Here is a 20,815-nt window from a genome sequence, read left to right as displayed (position 1 = left end):
CACAGGCATGTGCCACCATGCCTAGCTAATTCTTCTATTTTTAGTAGAGACAGGGTCTCACTCTTGCTCAGGCTGATCTCGAACTCCTGAGCTCAAGCAATCCTCCTGCCTTGGCTTCCCAGGGTGCTAGGATTATAGGCGTGTGCCACTGAACCTGGCCGAACTAATTTTTGAATTGCATTTTGATTTATTTAGAGGGTTTTTGAGTATATCTCTCTGTGTATTTTTTTCAGTGCCCGTTCTAGGTATTAAATCATATATACATAGCTTATCACAGTCTACTCGTGTTGACATTTTATCAAGTGAAGTGTAGAAACATGACCTATGCGCTGTGACTTTACACTCCTCCACTTACAATTGTCTTTAAATATTTTCACTACATACATAGAGAACCACATTAACCAGTGTTATAATTTTTGCTTCAATGTGAAATATAATCTAGAAAATTCAAGAGAAAAAGGCAAGTCTATAATATTTATCCATACTTTTGTTCTTTCCACTGTTTTTTCTTCCCTCCTAATGTTCCAAGATTCCCTCTTTTATCATTTCCTTTCTGTGTAGAGAACTACCTTTAGCCATTCTTTTAAAGGTAAGTCTCCTTGTGAAAAATTATCTTGGTTTTTCTTCAGCTGAAAAGGTCTGGATGTCCCCGTCATTACTGGAGGATACTTTTGTTTGGTATAGAATTCTGAGTTTACAATTCTTTTCCTTTACCACTTAAAAATTCATGCTACTTCCTTCTGAACTCCATGGCTTTTGATGAAACATCAGATGTTATTTCTATTATTTTCCCCTTACAGGTAATGCATCATTTCTGTCTGGCTGCTTTCAATAAATCTTTTTTATCATTACATTTGGAAAGTTTAATCATGATGTATCCTGCCATAGATTTCTTTGGGTTTACAATTTACTCAGCTTCTTGAATCTGTAGATGTATATTTTTGTCAAATTTGAGGATATTTCAGCCATTATTTTTTAGAATACTTTTGCAGCTCTACCCTCTGTTTCCTCGCTTTCTGAGATTCTGATGATACAAACATTAGGTCTTTTGTTATAGTCCCACAGATCTCTGTTCATTTGCTTTTCTAGTTTATTTTCTCTGTTATTCAGACTAGGTATTTCTACTGTTCTGCCTTCAAGTTCACTGATTCTTTCCACTACTGTCTCCATTCTGCCATTTAACCCATCCATTGAGAATATTATTTTGGTTATTATAATTTTTAGTTCTTAATTTCCATTTGATTTCGCTTTATATATTCTACATCTTTGCTGCAACTTTCTATTTTTAATTCTTTCAAGCATGTTTGCAATTATTTGTCAAAGCATCTTTATGATGGCTGTTTTGAAATTCTTGTCAGATAATTCAAACTTCTGTCATGTTTGTGTTCATTTTATTTCCTCAGTCAGTTTGAGATCTAAATTTGAAATCTTTCTGGTTCTTGGTATGATAAGGGATTTTTAATTGAAACCTGGATATTTGGGGTATTACTTTAAAAGACTCTGGATCTCATTTAAATTTTGTGTTTTAGCAGGCCTTTTCTGACATCACTCTAGGAGATGAAGGGGACACTGTTTCATTACTGCTAGGTGGGAGTAGAAGTCTTGGCTCCCCACTTGACCTTGTCTGACACCTCTCCAGCAGGAATAGGTGAGATACCTCCTTACAGCCTAGTAAGAGTGGAAGTGTAGGTTCTTCATTTGGTCTTTGTTGGTGGGGATGGGTTAGAACATAGTGTTTCTATGGTCTTTGGCTAGAGTGCAGCGGTTATTACCTAAAAATGTTCTGTGTTGCTAGGTTGCTCCATTTTGGTCCTTTGGCCAGAGAAAGCTGGCTTTTGGTGGGGGTGGGGGAAGGCTCCTATTGGTGTGCTGCTGTTGGCAATTCTGGGCTTGTCTCACATCCAATATGGGATATGTGAGACAAAAGAAAACCCAGGTAACTCACCACTGTATCAGTGTGTCATTCCTTGGGTCCCAAGATCCTCAGCCAGTCTGTCTTCTAGAGTGTCTTGTATTGTTTAATATATAAGTCATGGGCTTTTAGTTGTACTTGGCGGGAGGAATAGGGAAAAGTACATCTAATCTACTCTACTCCATCTTCTCAGAAACAGAAATCTAGAGCATTCTTTTGAACACACTAATTTGACCACATCACTCTGCAGCTTAAAACACCTCAATGGCTCCAACTACATGCAGAAGTCCTCAACCTCTTCGGTGCCAGGGACCGGTTTCATGGAAGATAATTTTTCCACAGACGTGGGGGAGGGGCAGGGGAAGTGGAGCTCAGGTAGTGATGCAAGCAATGGGGAGAGGCTATAAATACAGATGAAACTTCATTTGCTCACCTGCAGCTCACCTATTGCTGTGTGCCTCCCCCCACCTTCCTAAATTTCACGGAAGATAATTTTTCCATGGACTGGGCAGGCAGTGAGGGGGGTGCATGGCGTAGCCGCAGGGAACTCTGCTGCCGGGTCCTTAACAGGCCGTGGACCGGTACCGGGGGTGGGGAACTATAGGATCAAATCCCAAAACAAAAACCTCATGAAGGGCCAGGTGTGGTGGCTCACGCCTGTAATCCTAGCACTCTGGGAGGCCTAGGCGGGAGGATCGGTTGAGCTCAGGAGTTCGAGACCAGCCTGAGCAAGAGTGAGACCCTGTCTCTACTAAAAAAAAATAGAAAGAAATTAGCTGGGCCAGGCGCAGTGGCTCACGGCTGTAATCCCAGCACTCTGGGAGGCCGAGGCGGGTGGATCACTCGAGGTCAGGAGTTCGAGACCAGCCTGAGCAAGAGCGAGACCCCGTCTCTACTAAAAATAAAAAGAAATTATCTGGCCAACTAAAATATATATAGAAAAAAAATTAGCCGGGCATGGTGGTGCATGCCTATAGTCCCAGCTACTCGGGAGGCTGAGGCAGTAGGATCGCTTGAGCCCAGGAGTTTGAGGTTGCTGTGAGCTAGGCTGACACCACACACTCTAGCCTGGGCAATAGAGTGAGACTCTGTCTCAATATCAACAAAGAAACAAACAAAAAACCTTATGAAGGATAAGAGACTGTGGAAGATACACCTCTATATTCCCAAAGCCCAGTATGGTTATTATAAGTGATAGTCACTCTCAATGCTTGGTAAGTGCAGAATTGGGGCTTAAGTTAATGTATTTCCCATACCAGTATGTATTCCGGTGAATGATACATTTTCTTTTTCTTTTCTTTTTTTTTTCTTTTTTCTTTTTTTTTTTTTTTGTGAGACAGTCTCACTTTGTTGCCCAGGCTAGAGTGAGTGCCGTGGCGTCAGCCTAGCTCACAGCAACCTCAAACTCCTGGGCTCAAGCAATCCTTCTGCCTCAGCCTCCCGAGTAGCTGGGACTACAGGCATACGCCACCATGTCCGGCTATTTTTTTTCTATATATATTTTTAGTTGGCCAGATAATTTCTTTCTATTTTTAGTAGAGACGAGGTCTCGCTCTTTCTCAGGCTGGTCTCGAACTCCTGACCTTGAGCAATCCACCTGCCTCGGCCTCCTAGAGTGCTAGGATTACAGGCGTGAGCCACCGCGCCCGGCCAATGATGCATTTTCTTAAAGACTGTTCCATAGCCAAAAAGTATAATGTGTTTACACAGACATTTTTGCTCTGTGTCAAGTGTTGACAGAACTGTCAAATCTAGAAGTACACTTACCTTCTACAGGCAGCCGCCGCCGTATGGCCATGCGTTCCATTTTCCGCTGTGTCTCTGCCAGACTAAAAAGGACTCCATATACATATTGACGAGCTGACCGGAACAAGAGAGCAGCTGGAGGCAGCTCCATGTTACACTCATCCTCAATACATACAGGGATCTTAATTTCACCCTAACAAAAGAACAGTCCAGGGGAAAGGAGAAAATGAATTATCTCAAGGTTTCAAACTGAGATGAGAAGAACCAGTAATAAACTGTAGCCTAGCTACTAAATTTTCTATTTGTATTTAGACAGAGTTTCAGGCTAAAAAGAAAGTGTAATGAGCCCAGCTGATCATAGCCAATTTATAAGCTATATTCCATTTTTAAAGTCTCAACTAGGCCAGGTGTGGTGGCTCACGCCTGTAATTCTAGCAGTCTTGGAGGCCGAGGCGGAAGGATCGCTTGATCTCAGGAGTTGGAGACCAGCCTGGGCAAGAGTGAGACTGCCATCTCTACTAAAAATAGAAAAATCAGGCCGGGCGCGGTGGCTCACGCCTGTAATCCTAGCACTCTGGGAGGCCGAGGCGGGTGGATCGCTCGAGGTCAGGAGTTCGAGACCAGCCTGAGCAAAAGCGAGACCCCGTCTCTACTAAAAATAGAAAGAAATTATCTGGCCAACTAAAAATCTATATAGAAAAAATTAGCCGGGCATAGTGGCACATGCCTGTAGTCCCAGCTACCCGGGAGGCTGAGGCAGTAGGGTCGCTTAAGCCGAGGAGTCTGAGGTTGCTGTGAGGTAAGCTGACGCCACGGCACTCACTCTAGCCTGGGCAACAAAGTGAGACTCTGTCTCAACAAAAAAAAAAAAAAAGAAAAATCAGCCTGGCATGGTGGCATGTACTTGGGAGGCTAAGGCAGGAGAATTGCTTGAGCCCAGGAGTTTGAGGTTGATGTGGGCTCGGCTGAGGCCAAGGCATTCTAGCCCAGGTGACAGAGAGAGACTCTAACTCCAAATACAATAAAATAAAATATAAAAAGTCTCAACTAGGACTGACTAATGGGAAAAGTCCATCTTAGATATTTTGCTGGGGGATGGATTTGTATGGTAAAACTGGAGGAGAGAGGAACCGTTCTGTAGAAGTAGAGGAAGAGATAAGGAACAAGGGCATAAAGCCTTTTCTTAGACTGTGTTCATCCGTAGAACCAGAGTCTAACAATTTGGTACATTATCTACTTCAAAATCTCACAATTACACTTCTCTTCAAGAGGCCTCATTTACTGCACAGTCCCATCTCCTGCTGGTCTCATCTAACCTGAGGCCCTTAATACAATTAGGGGTCCCAGCATACTTGTTCTCCTTTTATTTCCCTTCAGAAACTAATGATCAAAATTTTCTCTGGTAACTTACAGTCTTAGTAAGCATCAAGTACAGTGTTAAGGGCAGGGAGGTAGGTGCTGATGGGCTGCCTCACCTTAGTGAGGACGTGATAGATATATGGGTACATAAGACCCCTCCGGTGTCTGTGTTCAGCAACCCGTAAGACTTCTGGAGCTACTGGAGGTAAGGGTGGAATGGTGATGTCCATGTGGTTCCTCGTAGACATAGACAGCAGAGATGGGATGTGGGGCTCACCATCACCTAGGCTGGCTTCTGAAACTCCAGCATCAACGGGCTGTACCCAAGAACCTCTGTCACCATTGGGATCTTCCCATTCAGGCTGCTGCTGAAGTCCTTCTGTAATATGACTAAAAAATTTAGAAAGACAGTGTAGAAGAGAAAAGGGAGGTTGATAAAGGTATTTCAACTCAGGGTGTCCATTCTGGGCCCAAGAAATCTCGTAAACCCTCTGAAGGTCAGGACACTGGGTTAGCACTGGACCTGTTACCTTTCATCTCAGAGGCCATCACTACCCTCCTGGCTTCTTTCACCTGACACAAACCAAAGCAATCAAAAGTCATGAGAATCACTTTGGATCCTTTACACCTTGGAAGAGGCCATGTTTAGAGTCTGCTTATGTATTAAGAAAATATTTCCAGTTACAACCTCAAAGCAGCTCTGTTTCCCAGGAATAATATGCTTGGAGGCATAATCTACGAACAAATGAGCTAGTATAAAATTCTACTGTTTTAATCCTCAGAACTCTGTCTTAGTTACTAAGTAATGTAACTGCCTACTCAACTGTTCCAATATTTCTACTCTATAAACGCTGTTCTTTTTTTTTCTTTTACATTCAACCTACCCCCTCACAAACTAAGAAATGGTAGCCATGATATGGAGCACATCCATACCAGGGCTTCCCTCACCAGCTGTTACGCTGTCCTTTACCTCAGTGGCCTGGATATCTGAAAATTACCACCTGCACAGGGCCAAATAAGCATGAAGCAGGCAAGCACAGAGAAAGTTTTCCTACTTTGCTTTCCTGAAAGCAAAGAGCTACAGAAGAAAGCCAGGAATGTATCATTCCCCATAACCCCTACCCAGGTTATCAGCAAAGGAATACAGATGCCTCAGAAGTCTGTTCCCGTAGGTGTCTATCGAGATACTTACTCGGAGCTGGCTCCATTTGGTTCATCACCATCAGAGGAAGAGGAGTGGGAAGAGTCTGGTCCCAAAGGAGGTGAGGCTTTAGAAGTCAGGTAATTGGGAAACCGAGATGCAGAGGAGTCATAAGAGACAGCCCAGTTGGCAAAGGGGCTGTCCTGTAGCATGGGATCCTCAGAAAAAGCATGGGATTCCCCCAATGCATTGGGCGAGAAGAGAAGAGATGAGTTGGGTCCCATTGGGAATGGTGGTGGATATTTCATTTTCTGGGGTACTTGGTGAGAAAACTAAAGAACAAAACAGACAGAAAAGCTATTTAATATTTTACCAGGCTCCAAGAAGTTTCCCTCAAAAGTTGTGACACAGTAGATGATGCCAGTAGCAGGGACTGTTGAGACACACAGTACCTACTGAGAATAGTGAGAAATAATTCTAATAGTGATATATGAACAGAATCCTCCACAGGCAGGACAGTGGACCAGTCCAGGTCTCCTAGGACCATTCTCTGACTTTAGTTAATCTACCTTCACAGTGCCCTGGTGGTTTCTGATTTGGATGTTTTTTTTTACATAGTCTGCCAGCCTCAAGTTGAAAATGTGATGTACGTATATACAGCCTTGACAGTCTGCTAGCACTGAATCAGCCTAACTCCTTAACTTGGGTTATAAAAATCAGGAAGCAACCCAAGACTAATGCTAACAAATAGTCTCAGAAGTCTTAAAGGATGCTTACCATTGGCTTGCCAGCAGAAATGGTGCCCATTTGATGTCGTGGAAGGGGAGGATTTCCAAGCCTATTATTCCGAAAACCTGAAGCCAAGAGAAAGGGCTATACTTCAGTCAATCCTACTAATGCCATCATGTTATATTCTCCTCACCCCGTATCACCTAAAAATTATTAATACATAAGTTACAATTTATTGAATAGTTACTATGTGCCATGCCAGGAGCCTTACATAAATTATTTTATCTGATAACAATCCTATAAAGTTGGTATCATGAGCCACATTTCATACAAATGTAACTTGCCAAGGTCACACAGTTGGTAGGCAGCAGAGGTGGAATTCACACTTTGGCCTGACCCCAAAGACACGGCTATTTTATATATATCAGGCCAGAATGGAAGTTAGCACCAGAAGAAGCCCAAGTTAACGAAATGGCATTGCACCCCATCTGTTACCTATTTATCTATATAAATTTGAGAAAGCAGGGACCTTCTTATGTCACCTCTTCTATGACATGAAAATGAAAAGGAGAATGTCTATCAAACAGGACTGACTTCTAGGAGGACACAACATAAGTGATTCCACTCTGGCCCTAGAGTTCCTGAGGAACCAACTCAGATTCCCCTATGAATAGAGCAGCTTGGGGTCAGATGGAAGCCTTACCTAGAAAGGAGGGACCCACTGGCAGCGAAGAGAGTTTGGTTGTCACTGAATAGTACTCAACTGCTTTCTTGAATCGCTCTATTTTATCTTCTGTCCTGGACTGGAAATTGGAATATCGGATTTTCAGAAGAAGAAACAACATGAGAGTATCTTTTTCATATAACTTATAATTTGGGAGTCAAAATAATATCAGAAATCAAATATTTAAAGAAACCCAAGAGAACAAATTTTCACTTTGCAGAAAAGATTAGGTAGGGGAAAAGCATTATGGAACACAAAATACGGAATACTTAAAAAAATAAAATTTACTTACATTTCATGCTATTCTAAAATGATCACATGATCATTAGAAAAAAATATATAGGCATAAGGAAAAAAACCCCACATAGTACCACCATCCAAAGATATTTTGGAATTTCCCTTACAGTATTCTTTTTTTTTTTTTTTTTTTTTTGAGGCAGAGTCCTGCTCTGTCACCCTGGCTAGAGTGCTGTGGCATTAGCCTAGATCACAGCAACCTCAGACTCCTGGGCTCAAGCCATCCTCCTGCCTCAGCCTCCCGAGTAGCTGGGACTACAGGCATGTGCCACCACGCCCAGCTAATTTTTTCTACATATATTTTTAGCTGTCCATATAATTTATTTCTATTTTTAGTAAAGACGGGGTCTTGCTCTTGCTCAGGCTGGTCTCGAACTCCTGAGCTCAAACAATTCTCCCGCCTCGGCCTCCCAGAGTGCTAAGATTACAGGTGTGAGCCACTGCGCCCAGCCCCTTACAGTATTATTTTAAATAATTTTTGTTGTTGAAGTATAGCTGGTCTATTTTCATACACATATTTTTCCATAGTTGACACCATGCTCTATGTACAATTTTGTATCCTCCTTTTATTATACTAATCTGATCTATCTAAATAATTTTGAATGGCTGCATATTTTATCACTATGAATGTATCATAAATTATGTAATCATTTTCTTAATATCCAGTTAGGTTATTTCTCATATTTGGCAATTATAAGTTATACAGTAAAGTGTATATATTGTCATATAAGCTTTTCTGGATTTTCAGACTATGGTCTTAGGAAAATATCATAAAAATTAAACTATTGGTTCAAAAGATTTGAATGTTAAAACCAAAAGCACTTAAATATATATAAAACCACAATGTGACACCACTATGTGTCCACCAGAATGGCTAAAATAAAAGACTATCAATATCAAACACTGGCAAGGATATGGAGTACATAGAACCCCAGTACACTGCTGGTGGGAGTACACATTGGTACAGTTTGGAAAACAGTTTGGCAGCTTGTTTTCTTTTCTTTTTGTTTTTTTTTTTTTGAGACAGAGTCTCACTCTGTTGCCCGGACTAGAGTGCCGTGGCGTCAGCCTCGCTCACAGCGACCTCCAACTCCTGGGCTCAAGCGATCCTCCTGCCTCAGCCTCCCGAGTAGCTGGGACTACAGGCATGTGCCACCACACCCAGCTAATTTTTTCTACATATATTTTTAGCTGTCCATATAATTTATTTCTATTTTTAGTAAAGACGGGGTCTTGCTCTTGCACAGGCTGGTCTCGAACTCCTGAGCTCAAACAATTCGCCCGCCTCGGCCTCCCAGAGTGCTAGGATTACAGGCGTGAGCCACTGCGCCCGGCCTGGCAGTTTCTTATAAAATTAAACATACACTCACCATATGGTACAGAAATCCTACTCCTAAGTATTTACCCAAGAGAAATGAGTGCATATATCCACCAAAAGATATGAACAAGAATGTTAACAACAGCTTTATTCATAATAGCCCCACACTGGAAACAACTCAAATATATATCAACAGAAGAATGGATACATTGCAGTATATTCATACAATGGATTACTATATAGTAATTAAAAAGAACAAAGAACAGCTATATCACAATGATATGTATAAATCTCAAAGATATTATGCTGAGTGAAGAAGGGGGACACAAAAGATTACATGTAAAGTTCAGGTAGAGGCAGAACTAATCTATGGCAATAGAAATAAAAAATAAAAATTAGTGGGTTTTTTTTTTTTTTTTGAGGCAGAGTCTCACTCTGTTGCCCGGGCTAGAGTGCCGTGGCATCAGCCTAGTTCACAGCAACCTCATACTTGTGGGCTCAAGCGATCCTTCTGCCTCAGCCTCCCGAGTAGCTGGGACTACAGGCATGCGCTACCATGCCCGGCTAATTTTTTATATGTGTATTTTTAGTTGTCCAGCTAATTTCTTTCTATTTTTTTTTTAGTAGAGACGGGGTCTCACTCTTGCTCAGGCTGGTCTCGAACTCCTGAGCTCAAATGATCCTCCTGCCTAGGCCTCCCAGAGAGCTACGATTATAGGCGTGAGCCACCGCACCCGGCCAAAAATTAGTGTTTATCTCGGTGGGGAAAGGGCTGAGTGAGAAGGGGCTTTTTCACTTATCAAGCCTTTTCCAATGTTATTTAAGAATCTTCTTGAATATAATCTTAAGACCATCATAATAGTTCATCAAATGGAATGTAAGATATTAAAGTCATTTCCAATTTCTCATTATAAATAATACTCTCATAAGCATATTTTTACATAAGTTATTTCATGGGGCAAAATCTTAGAAGTGTAATTACTAGGTCAAAGGATATGATCATTTTCACAGACTCTTGACACATGGTAATAAATCTCTTTTCAAAACAGAGGGCTCAAGTTATACTCCCATCATCAATGTATGAGTGTCTAATTCACCATACAGCCCCAGTGTTGAGTATTTTCTACAAAACAACATTACTAACAAACAATATTTGTCTTTTATTAAAAATGAGAATATATAATAAAACAGAAAATCTTAAAATATTTATAATGATCTCCCAAAGATTGTGATTGTTAACACCCCAGGACCTATATAGCATTGCATACCTCTTTATTTGCGTGCGTGCACGTACACAAACACAGGAATCGAGATCTTCAGGTCCTCCAGTCTAACTTAAAAACAAAATCGCTCTGCTTTCTCCAAAAAATTGGATTTGATACAACTGTTTGAAAAAAAGGTTCCAAATCTAAAGAATATCTGCAAATTACTGACTTAGAGAATGACATCTATGTGGTTGAATAACATTCCATTGTATCAATGTTCTATTTATTTATTCATTATTATCTCCTTATTATATTTAGTAACACACATAATTGAAAATAATCATCTAAAAAACACAAACCATAAATGGAGTCTCTCTTAATATCTCTGTCTATGCACCCACTGTCCTCCCCAGAAGTGACTAATGTTACCAGTTTGGTAGATGTTCTTTCATAAATTTTGTTATGTGTTTATACACATATATATGGACACCAATATGGTTTTGTTTTCTCACATATGTGGAATCATATAATTACATTTTTCTTTGTCTTGCTTTTTGCACTTAACAATATGTTTGGTAGATTATTTTATGCCAGTAAGTAGAGATCTATGCCCCAATCCCCTGAAATACTGAATTACATAAACCTCCCTCAATGTACCCCTCTGTCCTATGCCCTGACAGGCAAACACTTACTCTTCCTTCAAGGGGCACTACTTCTGTGAAACCTTTCCTGACCACCCTTTTGTGCTTGATCCTCTGTGTTTTTTTTTTTATTGTAATTATTTGCTTCTGCCTCCCCATTTAATCTCAAGTTCTGTGAGGAAAGAGAATGGTTTATTCACATTTATATCCTAGTGCCTACCACAGGACCTTGCAAATAGAAATTCATTCAGTATTTGTTCTACTAGGGTATTTAATTAAGTCCTACCCTTTCTTTCAGAGATTCATAGAGGCCTCAGGTAGCAGAATAGAACCCCTCACTTGGACACTATTAACTAACAGTTCTTCTATGTTTTCTTGGGAGAGCTCTCCTCATAATTCCACAGCTGTCAAAAATAATTTAATTCTATTCTTCATTAAATCATTTTTTTTTGGACAGAGTCTCACTCTGTTGCCCAGGCTAGAGTGCCATGGCCTCAGCCTAGCTCACAGCAACCTGAAACTCCTGGGCTCAAGCAATCCTCCTGCCTCAGCCTCCAGGGTAGCTGGGCCTACAGGCATGTGCCACCATACCGGGCTAATTTTTTCTCTCTATATATTTTTTTTTAGTCATCCAGCTAATTTCTTTCTATTTTTTAGTAGAGACAGGGTCTTGCTCTTGCTCAGGCTGGTCTCAAACTCCTGACCTCGAGCGATCCTCCCACCTCGGCCTCCCAGAGCGCTAGGATTACAGGCGTGAGCCACAGTGCCCGGCCTATGAAATTGTTTTTAATGAAGAATTAATTCTATTCTTCATTAATGTATTTTTAAAAATGTATTTGTGACAAGCATACAGAGGGATTATGAAATTTACATGTTACCTCTGCCTGTGGATGAATTACCTATATAGAGGGAATTACCTTTACATATACAAAGAGAAAGTAGAATAATTTATACCTCAACAGGTTTACTTTCTTACCAAGTGCCTTAGATATAACAACAATCAATAACTCCAGCCTGTTTTTAAAACTTCTTACCTTTCCCATTTACCCTACTTTTCACTAAAACTCTGCATTTTCTTTCATTAGTCCCCATACTCTTATTCTTTTTCTTAAACTCTGTCAAAATACATAAAGCCACTAAATGCTTAGTAGAAAAAAATAAAAAGAAAAAAAGTACATACATCCCTATATTTTATGATTTATATGCAGCATCATAAGTGTAAAAAAAAGCAGAATTATAAAGTGAATACATTTTTCAATGAAATTATTAAATTCAGGTATGATCCTGGATAGGGATAGATGATGGTTACTAATAAATTATAAAAATCAGTTTCGTTACTATGTATTGAGTAACTAACCTCTCTCATTTAAAATCAGTGTTATCAACTCAGTTTGCACCAACCACAGCTTAAAGACAAAATTAAAGATCTATAAATAATAACAATATAGTAAAATCTCATGGAAAAGTCAAGGTTGGGACAAACATGAAGAAATTTCTTTACATTGAGGGACTCAGGGATGACTATTTGAGAAATAAGTGTACAGTCCATAGTGGTCTTGCAATTGAACCTGAATTCAACTAGCTCAAGGATTTTATTTTATTTATTTATTTTTTGGAATGTTAATCACCTTGATCTAATCATTCCACATTGTATACATATATCAAAACATCACATTGTACCCCATAATGTATACAATTATGATTTCTCAATCAAAAATAATAAATTGTTTAAATACTCTTGCAAGTAAAAAATGATTTAATGACGATTATACAGCAGTAATGAAAAATGGTTTATGACACAATGTTAAGTGAAAACAGCAGGTTAAAATTTTTTACACTGAGATGGTTACCTCATCAAAACATACATAAAGAAGGATAGAATTAGGAGTGATATCTCTATTTGCCAGTTTTGGGGGGTTTCTTTCATGAAAAAGGGATCCTTATAATTAAGAATAATCACTATCCAAATTCCAAAATTTATAAAGCTACAAAGGGAAGCAAAAGCTAAAAAATATTCACCACTTGACTAAGCACTTATAAAATTTAGTCTTCCTTTAAACAGTGCCCCATACTTAACACTAACATCTCTTCCTACCAAACAGATTGATTTCCTTCTTTGTGGGTCAGTCCCTTCCTAACTGTCTGATGCAAACAGCTGAAAGGACGATGCAAATCAACAAAGTAAATAAGAAAATCTGTCATAAGGGTCAGGATTTTCTAAAGTCAAGGAAAATGATGGAGGACTGCTTACATCATCCTAGAAGCCATGGACACATGAGGATCTGGTGCAGTTCAACAACAGTGGAAGAGAGAATCAAGAAAAATGATGGCAAGAAAGAAACTTGAGCTGGGCGTGGTGGTTCACGCCTGTAATCCTAGCACTCTGGCAGGCCGAGACAGGAGGATCCCTTGAGCTCAGGAGTTCAAGACCAGTCTGAACAACAGTGAGACCCTGTCTCTACTAAAAAATAGAAAGAAATTTGGCTAGGCAACTAAAGTTATATATAAAAAAAATGAGCTGGGCGTACTGGCGCATGCCTGTAGTCCCAGCTACTTGGGAGGCTGAGGCAGAAGGATTACTTGAGCCCAGGCGTTTGAGGTTGCTGTGAGCTAGGCTGACACCACGGCACTCTAGCCTAGGCAACAGAGTGAGACCCTGTCTCAAAAAAAAAAAAAGATAGATATTTGAAAAAAGAATGATTTGAATATCAAAAGAATGTAAGCCCTTGGGGAAAATGAAGTCTGAGTATAGTTTCTATAAAAAACAGCCTTCTCTATTATTACACTAGCAAGTTAAACTGATAAGAACAGATACTATTCTTGATCTTAGCCAAAACGCCAAGCAATACTACTAGCAAGTTAAATGTGAAGTAACAGATGTTAGATTGTGCCATCATAAAATTTTGTTGATAAAATTATATCCCCAAACCAAATACTTGATTTCATTTTTTATTCATTTAAAAAATCCATAGAGGTTTCAGTTCTGGATAAAATGGACTAAGCACAGTCCATCTGTTCCTACTGAAGGTAGTTATAAAAACCAGGGGTAGCTATTTGAGGATGCTAAAAAGTAAACATAGCACTTTGGGAGGCTGAGGCAGGAGGACTGCTTGAGGCTAGGAGTTCGAGACCAGCCTGGGCAATATAGTGAGGTATGGTGATGCACCCCTGTAGTCCCAGCTACTCTGGAGGCTGAGGCAGGAGGATTCCTTGAGCCTAGGAGTTTGAGGTTGCAGTGAGCTATGATGATGCCTCGGCATCACAGTGAGATCCAGTCTCAAAAAAAAGTAAACAGTAGCAGGCAGATTAGGGAAGACCGGGACTCAAAGTACCACTGAACTAATTAATGACTTTAGCAATTCTTTTTCATCTACTATGCATTGGAGTGGACACAATGTAGCCTGAAATCTGGAAGTGACCATTGACTAGGACACAAGGAGCTCTAGAAGAAACCCTACTCTTATTCTGGCCCAAGGATTAGGAAAGGGGTTTCTGAAAACTCAGAGAATGTATATAGAAATCCCCTGTTTTTCTTTCTTTTTCTTTTTTCTGTTGTGTGTGTGGTAGCTCAAGGCAAGCCTTTGGTGGCAGCAGTGGCAATGGGAAAGTAGCCGGAAACTAAAACTCTGAATGATGATAACCTTCCTCTCCAATCAGTGGAAAAGTGGTTTCAAGAGGGTGAGGTGAGCCTCCAGTGCTTTTTTTTCTGTCTTCCTGCTGCTTGGCCCCAGCTATGGGCACAGTCAAAAAAAGTACACAGCAGAGCTGGGTAATTAAAGCCCTGACTTTAAGGCATGAGGACTGAAAAGGGGGTAGTCCAATAAACCAAGAAGTACTGAACAGATCACAGAGAGGGAGCAGCTCAAGAAGTGATACCATAGGCCGGGTGCGGTGGCTCACGCCTGTAATCCTAGCACTCTGGGAGGCCGAGGCGGGTGGATCGCTCAAGGTCAGGAGTTCGAGACCAGCCTGAGCAAGAGTGAGACCCCGTCTCTACTAAAAAAAATAGAAAGAAATTATATGGACAACTAAAATATATATAGAAAAAATTAGCCAGGCATGGTGGCACGTGCCTGTAGTCCCAGCTACTCGGTAGGCTTAGGCAGGAGGATCGCTTGAGCCCAGGAGTTTGAGGTTGCTGTGAGCTAGGCTGACGCCATGGCACTCACTCTAGCCCGGGCAACAAAGTGAGACTCTGTCTCAAAAAAAAAAAAAAAAAAAAAAAAAAAAAGAAGTGATACCATAAAGTTGTTTATGAACTCCTTTGATTACTCCTGAGCTGCACATGCAAGGATCTGACACTAAATAGTGGACCACAGACTCTGAGAACTAAATTAAGACATAGACCATGGCCCAAGTCCCAGACTGGCCACTAGGTAATACACACACAGGACTGATCCAAATACGTTTACAAAGGCTTTGAAAACTGCACTGACGTTGAAACCACAGCCCACAGAAGGATGGTGAGAACCAGTGGCCAAAAACCCGAATGGGTTGATTGTCTCCTAAAATAAAACTACAGGTTGAATAGCCCTAATCCAAAAACCTAAAATCAGACATGCTCCAAAATTTGAAACTTTGTGAGCATCAACATGACACTGATAGAAAATGCTCAATGGAGTATTTTGAATTTTGGATTTTCAGATTAGGTAAGTGTAATGCAAATATTCCAAAATGCAAAATCCGAAATACTTTTCATCCTAAGCATTTCAGATAAGGGATACTAAACCTGTATCAACATTCCTCATAATATGAAACAAGACCAAGAGTCTCATAACATAATATTCAAAATGTCCTAGATACAATCCAAAATTACTCAGTAAGGGCAGAACCAGGAAAATTTTAACTCCCATGGAAAAAGACCACCAACAGATGCCAATGCCAAGATGACACACTTGTTGGAATTACCTGACAAAGACTTTAAAGAAGCTATTATAAAAATGTCAGGAGAACACTTTTGGAACAAATGGAAAGATAGGAAGTCTAAGCGAAGAAAGAAAATATATAAAAAATAATCAAATTGAAATTTTAGAACTTATATAATAACCAATTTTTTTTTTTTAAAACTCAGTGGATGGACTCTATAGCAGAATAGAGATGACAGAGGAAAAAGTCAGTGACGCTGATGATAGATCAATAGCAATTATCTACTGTGTAAAACAGAGAAAAATAATTAACAACAAAAAAGAATAGAGTATCAAGGATAATACAAAAAGGTCTAACAATGGTGTCATTGAAGTCAAAAAAGGAAAAGAGAGAGAATGTGGGGCAGAAAATCTATTTGAACAAATAATAGCTGAAAAGTTCCCAAATTTAATGAAAGGCAAGCTTAGAGATTCAAGAAGTTCAGCAAACTCAAAACAGGATAAATTCAAAGAAATCCATGCTAGACACATCACTGACAAATCCTACCAAACAATTAAAGAAGAAATACCACCATTTCTGCACAATCTCTTCCAAAAACAAAAAAGGAACACTTTCCAAATCATTTTATGAGCCCAGCATTACCTTGATAACAAAACCAGACCAAGACAGCACAAAAAAAGTACAGACCAATATCCCTCATGAAAATAAATACAAAAGTACTCAATGAAATACCAGTAATTCAAATCCAGCAATACAAAAAAGGAATAATACACCATTACCATGTCATGGGCATATAAGGATGGTTCAATATTCAAAAAGCAATTCAAAATAAGAATAAAGAATAAAATAAAGAAGAAAAATAACATGATCCTATCAACAGACATAGAAATACACCATCCATTCATTATAAAAACTCTCAGCAAACTAGGAATAGAAGAGAACTTCCTGAACTTGATAATGTATACAAAAACTACAGCTCATATCATACTTAATGATAACTGTGTTGAGCACATTGGAGTAGTTGCCAAAAAGAAAAATCTTGAGGAATTGTTTCATTTAATTTCCAAACACTGTGATTGGTTCCCACCTCCGGGTGAGTTCAAGCTGCAGCAATGGCAATTGGCGCTAAAAACATTACGAAAAGCACTCCGTAAAGGAAAAAAGATTCCTCTATGCATTTGAAAACTCTGCTCTTTAATTTCTCAAGGTCTACAACTATTTCATTCTAACTCAGAATTCTCTTTTAGCGAGATGGAGGATTTCTGTCCTAAAAGAAGCTTAGTGAAAGATCCGGAGCCTGTTTTTAGCAGAAAAGAGGAGGTCAATTGGAACCTTTCCTCTGCATTGGGCCAGGATAAGACAGAGCCAGTAGAAATTGCTACCGACCCTCTTCTCGGGTCTATAGAAAATATTTAAAAAAAAAAATTCTAAAGATGAACTTTCAGTTAAAGCAAGAGCTCTCTGTCCGGCTCAAGTCGGCCGCTTTAAGCTTGGGAACCACTGCTTTCTAATGCAAATGGTTCCCAGAAGCATGATCCGCCCTTGAGAAATGCTGTTAGAAAAACTTATTTTTTTTTTTAAATTTCAGCTCATTATGGGGGTACAAAAGATCAGGTTATATATATTGCCCATCTCCCCCCACCCCCCCGAGTCTGAGCTTCAAGCGTGTCCATTCCCTAGACAGTGCACATCGCACTCATCACGTAGGTATGCACCCATCCCCTCCTCCCACCCCCATCCCCCCCAGTCAGAGCTTCAATAGAAAAACTTTTAAAGAACAAACTAAAATCTTAGAAAAGATATCAGGGAAGCACAATTAAATGAGAATTTAGAAGCATATCTTTATCCTGTTGCTATAATACAGCCAAGCTCAAATTCTGATAATCAGGACGGGGCGGGGCAAACACCTCAGAGCCCCCGCTATATACATGAGCCTATTCCATTTAAAACTCTCAAAAAACTTGCTTAAAAGATTGGCTCAAACAGAAAGATTAATTCCTTGGGATTGGAAATCTCTGGCGCGGACAGTTTTGTCTCCGTCTAAATTTTTACAGTTCACTACCTGGTGGAGAGATAAGGCTCACCAGCAAGGCTGGCTAAACCAATCTCGCCATCCGCCGTTAAAAATTTCGGAGGCACAAATTAATTACAGGACAAGGAAACTGGTTTGACATAAATGTTCAATTAATATATGAAGATCAAATTATTGCTCAAATTCAACAGTGCTGTATCAGAGCATAAGAAAAGACAGCTTCTGCTAAACAGTCTGTGCTTTCTTGTGTAAAGTGTTAAATGTTAATGAAACCTATATAGATTTTATTGCTAGATTGCAAGATGTTGTGCAAAAAATGGTTAGTCTGCCTGACTTAAAAAATTTGATGTTACATATATTGGCTTTTAATAATGCCAATTCAAAGTGTTATTGGCTTTTACATCCGCCACTCAAAAAATTTTTTAAAAAAATTTTGCCAAAAAGTCGAGTCAAACGCTTTTGAAATGCAAATGTTGGCTGAGGCTAGTGGCAGGAAAAGCAATCCCGGAAAACAAAAAACTGTCGTAAAATGTCTCAATTATGGCCGTAAAGGACATTTAAGAAAAGATTGTAAACAACTTTCCAGAGCTTTTATCAATGATCAGAGCTCTCTTACATTAAAAGGAATTTCAGTACATTTGAGTGTAGTTGATTCAGATTATTTAGGAGAAATATCAGTTATGATGAGTTCCAATTTTGATTATCCTATTCAGGCTGGAGACAGTAGTGCACAACTTCTATTTTTACCTTATATGCAGATTGGAGAATCTGATGTTCTAAGGCAAGGAGGTTTTGGAAGTACTGAAACTAAAGTATATTGGCAAACTTTTATTAATGACCAGAGACCTCCATTAGAAATTAAGTTAAATAGCAAATCTTTTGTTGGACTTATAGATACTGGAGCTTATGTTACAATTATTTCTAAAAGTTTTTGGCCAAAGGCTTGGCCTTTACAACAAGTTCCTACTGTTCTCACTGGAATTGGAACTATGACTGATATATTTCAAAGTCAACAAATTTTAAATTGTTCTGGCCCTGATAAATGGACAGCCACTTTAAAACCTTACGTGGCTAACATCGCTATTAATCTATGAAAAAGAGATTTGTTACAACAATGGGGAGCATACATCAGTATACCTAATATATCTGCTCCTGCTAACACATTATTGGCATTCCTTATAATCCTCAAAAACAAGGTATTATAGAACATACTCATCAAACTTTAAAGAACATGTTATTAAAACAAAAAGGGGGAACTAGACAGTCTCCCAGAGATAGAATAAATCAAGCCTTATTTACTTTAAATTTTTTGAATATTTGTAAGGAAGACAAGTTAACAGCAATAGAGAAGCACTGGAATGGGAGTCGACAATTAGACTCTTTCCCTCACCAGCCTATCTGGTGAAAAGATGATATAGAAAATAAATGGAAAGAAGGATGGGCATAGGTGTGGGGCAAGTTTTTGCTTGTGTTTTGACAGATGATGGACAGTCTGGATTCCAAGCAGAAGAATCAAGCCCAAAGTGGAAGACACGTCAGGCACAGACCGTGACGTGGGGACAGCTGAAGAGAACATACGAAGAAGCAGACAGGATATTGGACCGGACATCTGTACCTAAAACGTCTGTAAACCTTTTTCTTGCCATGATCTGCGTGGTGAGCATGGCGGTAAGAGTGTCTGGCAACCAGATACATCACTATTGGGCCTATATTCCTAATCCACCTTTAAATAAGATTGTCAATTGGGCTGACATGCCTTTCTTAGTATTTGTTAATGATTCTAATTGGCTACCAGGGCCTTATGATTATCGTGGTCCAATGAAACCCAATGAAGAGGGCACCAGAATTAATAAATATGAAGTTGGGACAGAAGGCCCTCCTATATGTATTGGTAAAGGTATTCATTGTTTAAAACCTGCTACCCAAACCTGGTTAGTCACCAGCAATTCAACTGGTGATAAAACTGAAGCCCAGTTATTCCTTCTGACTGTCTCTTCTTTTTCTCCTTTTGGGCATTCTAAAATTGCACCCACAGATGTACCCATTTGTAAGAAAGTAATAATTTCTGACCCTAAAACCTGGGTACAATGGGAAAATTGTAGAGCTCACATGGGGTGCATTCTTGCTGGGTCCACATCTTATGGTTTTGTTCTAGACTGGAGTCCCTATGGAGATCCTGCCTCCTCTCACAATCTTAAAAAGCTTCATTGGAATAAAACTGCCACCTCGAAGTCTATAAGAGACACTGACCTTAAAAGTCATATCACATGGTTCAATAACGGTATGAGCTCTCCAGCCCTTCATATTTTAGATGGCCCTATTCATGATCAATTGTGGAAATTATCAGCTGCTTTGCACTCTTTGCAGGCCTGGATTAGCATACACACTTTGGATACAAACAATAGCCGAGAATGGACTTTTAATTTAAATTCTACTCATTATATCCAAGTTTGTGTTAGACTGCCACCTACACAAAATATCCCAAGATATCTACCAAAAAACTCTAAGAACTAATAAGTGAGCTTAGAAAGGTCACAGGATATAAGGTCAACACATAAAAATCAATCACATTTCTATATATTAGCAATGAACAATTAGAAATTGAAATGAAGAAAACAATATTCTTTATAATAAGCACCTCAAATCTGAAATACTTAAGTATAATATTAAAAAAATGTGTACCGGACTTGCATGCTAAAAACTATAAAACTTTTAGCTGATGAAAGAAATAAAAAAAGACCCCAAATAAATAGGCATATTACAGGGCCGGGCGTGGTGGCTCATGTCTGTAATCCTAGCACTTTGGGAGGCTGAGACGGGAGGATCGCTTGAGGGCAGGAGTTTG

At 39.5% G+C, this 20,815-nt stretch overlaps 1 protein-coding gene across 1 annotated transcript in view; it reads right to left on the bottom strand.

The window, feature by feature from the left end:
• The window catches only part of FAM120C (family with sequence similarity 120 member C), a 90,083-nt gene that overhangs the window by 37,061 nt on the left and 32,207 nt on the right, over positions 1–20,815 (bottom strand). The window contains exons 5-9 of the mRNA XM_069462945.1: positions 7,591–7,690; positions 6,936–7,012; positions 6,210–6,490; positions 5,134–5,407; positions 3,680–3,851 (exon numbers count right to left, since the gene is read on the bottom strand). Coding sequence (XP_069319046.1) covers positions 3,680–3,851; positions 5,134–5,407; positions 6,210–6,490; positions 6,936–7,012; positions 7,591–7,690 — 904 coding nt within the window. The remainder of the gene's footprint in view (positions 1–3,679; positions 3,852–5,133; positions 5,408–6,209; positions 6,491–6,935; positions 7,013–7,590; positions 7,691–20,815) is intronic.

Source organism: Eulemur rufifrons, chromosome 30 (genome assembly GCF_041146395.1).
Source record: "Eulemur rufifrons isolate Redbay chromosome 30, OSU_ERuf_1, whole genome shotgun sequence".
NCBI lineage: Eukaryota > Metazoa > Chordata > Mammalia > Primates > Lemuridae > Eulemur > Eulemur rufifrons.
The sequence above is the reverse complement of the archived record's forward strand: the minus strand, read 5'-3'. Positions and strand labels throughout refer to the sequence as shown.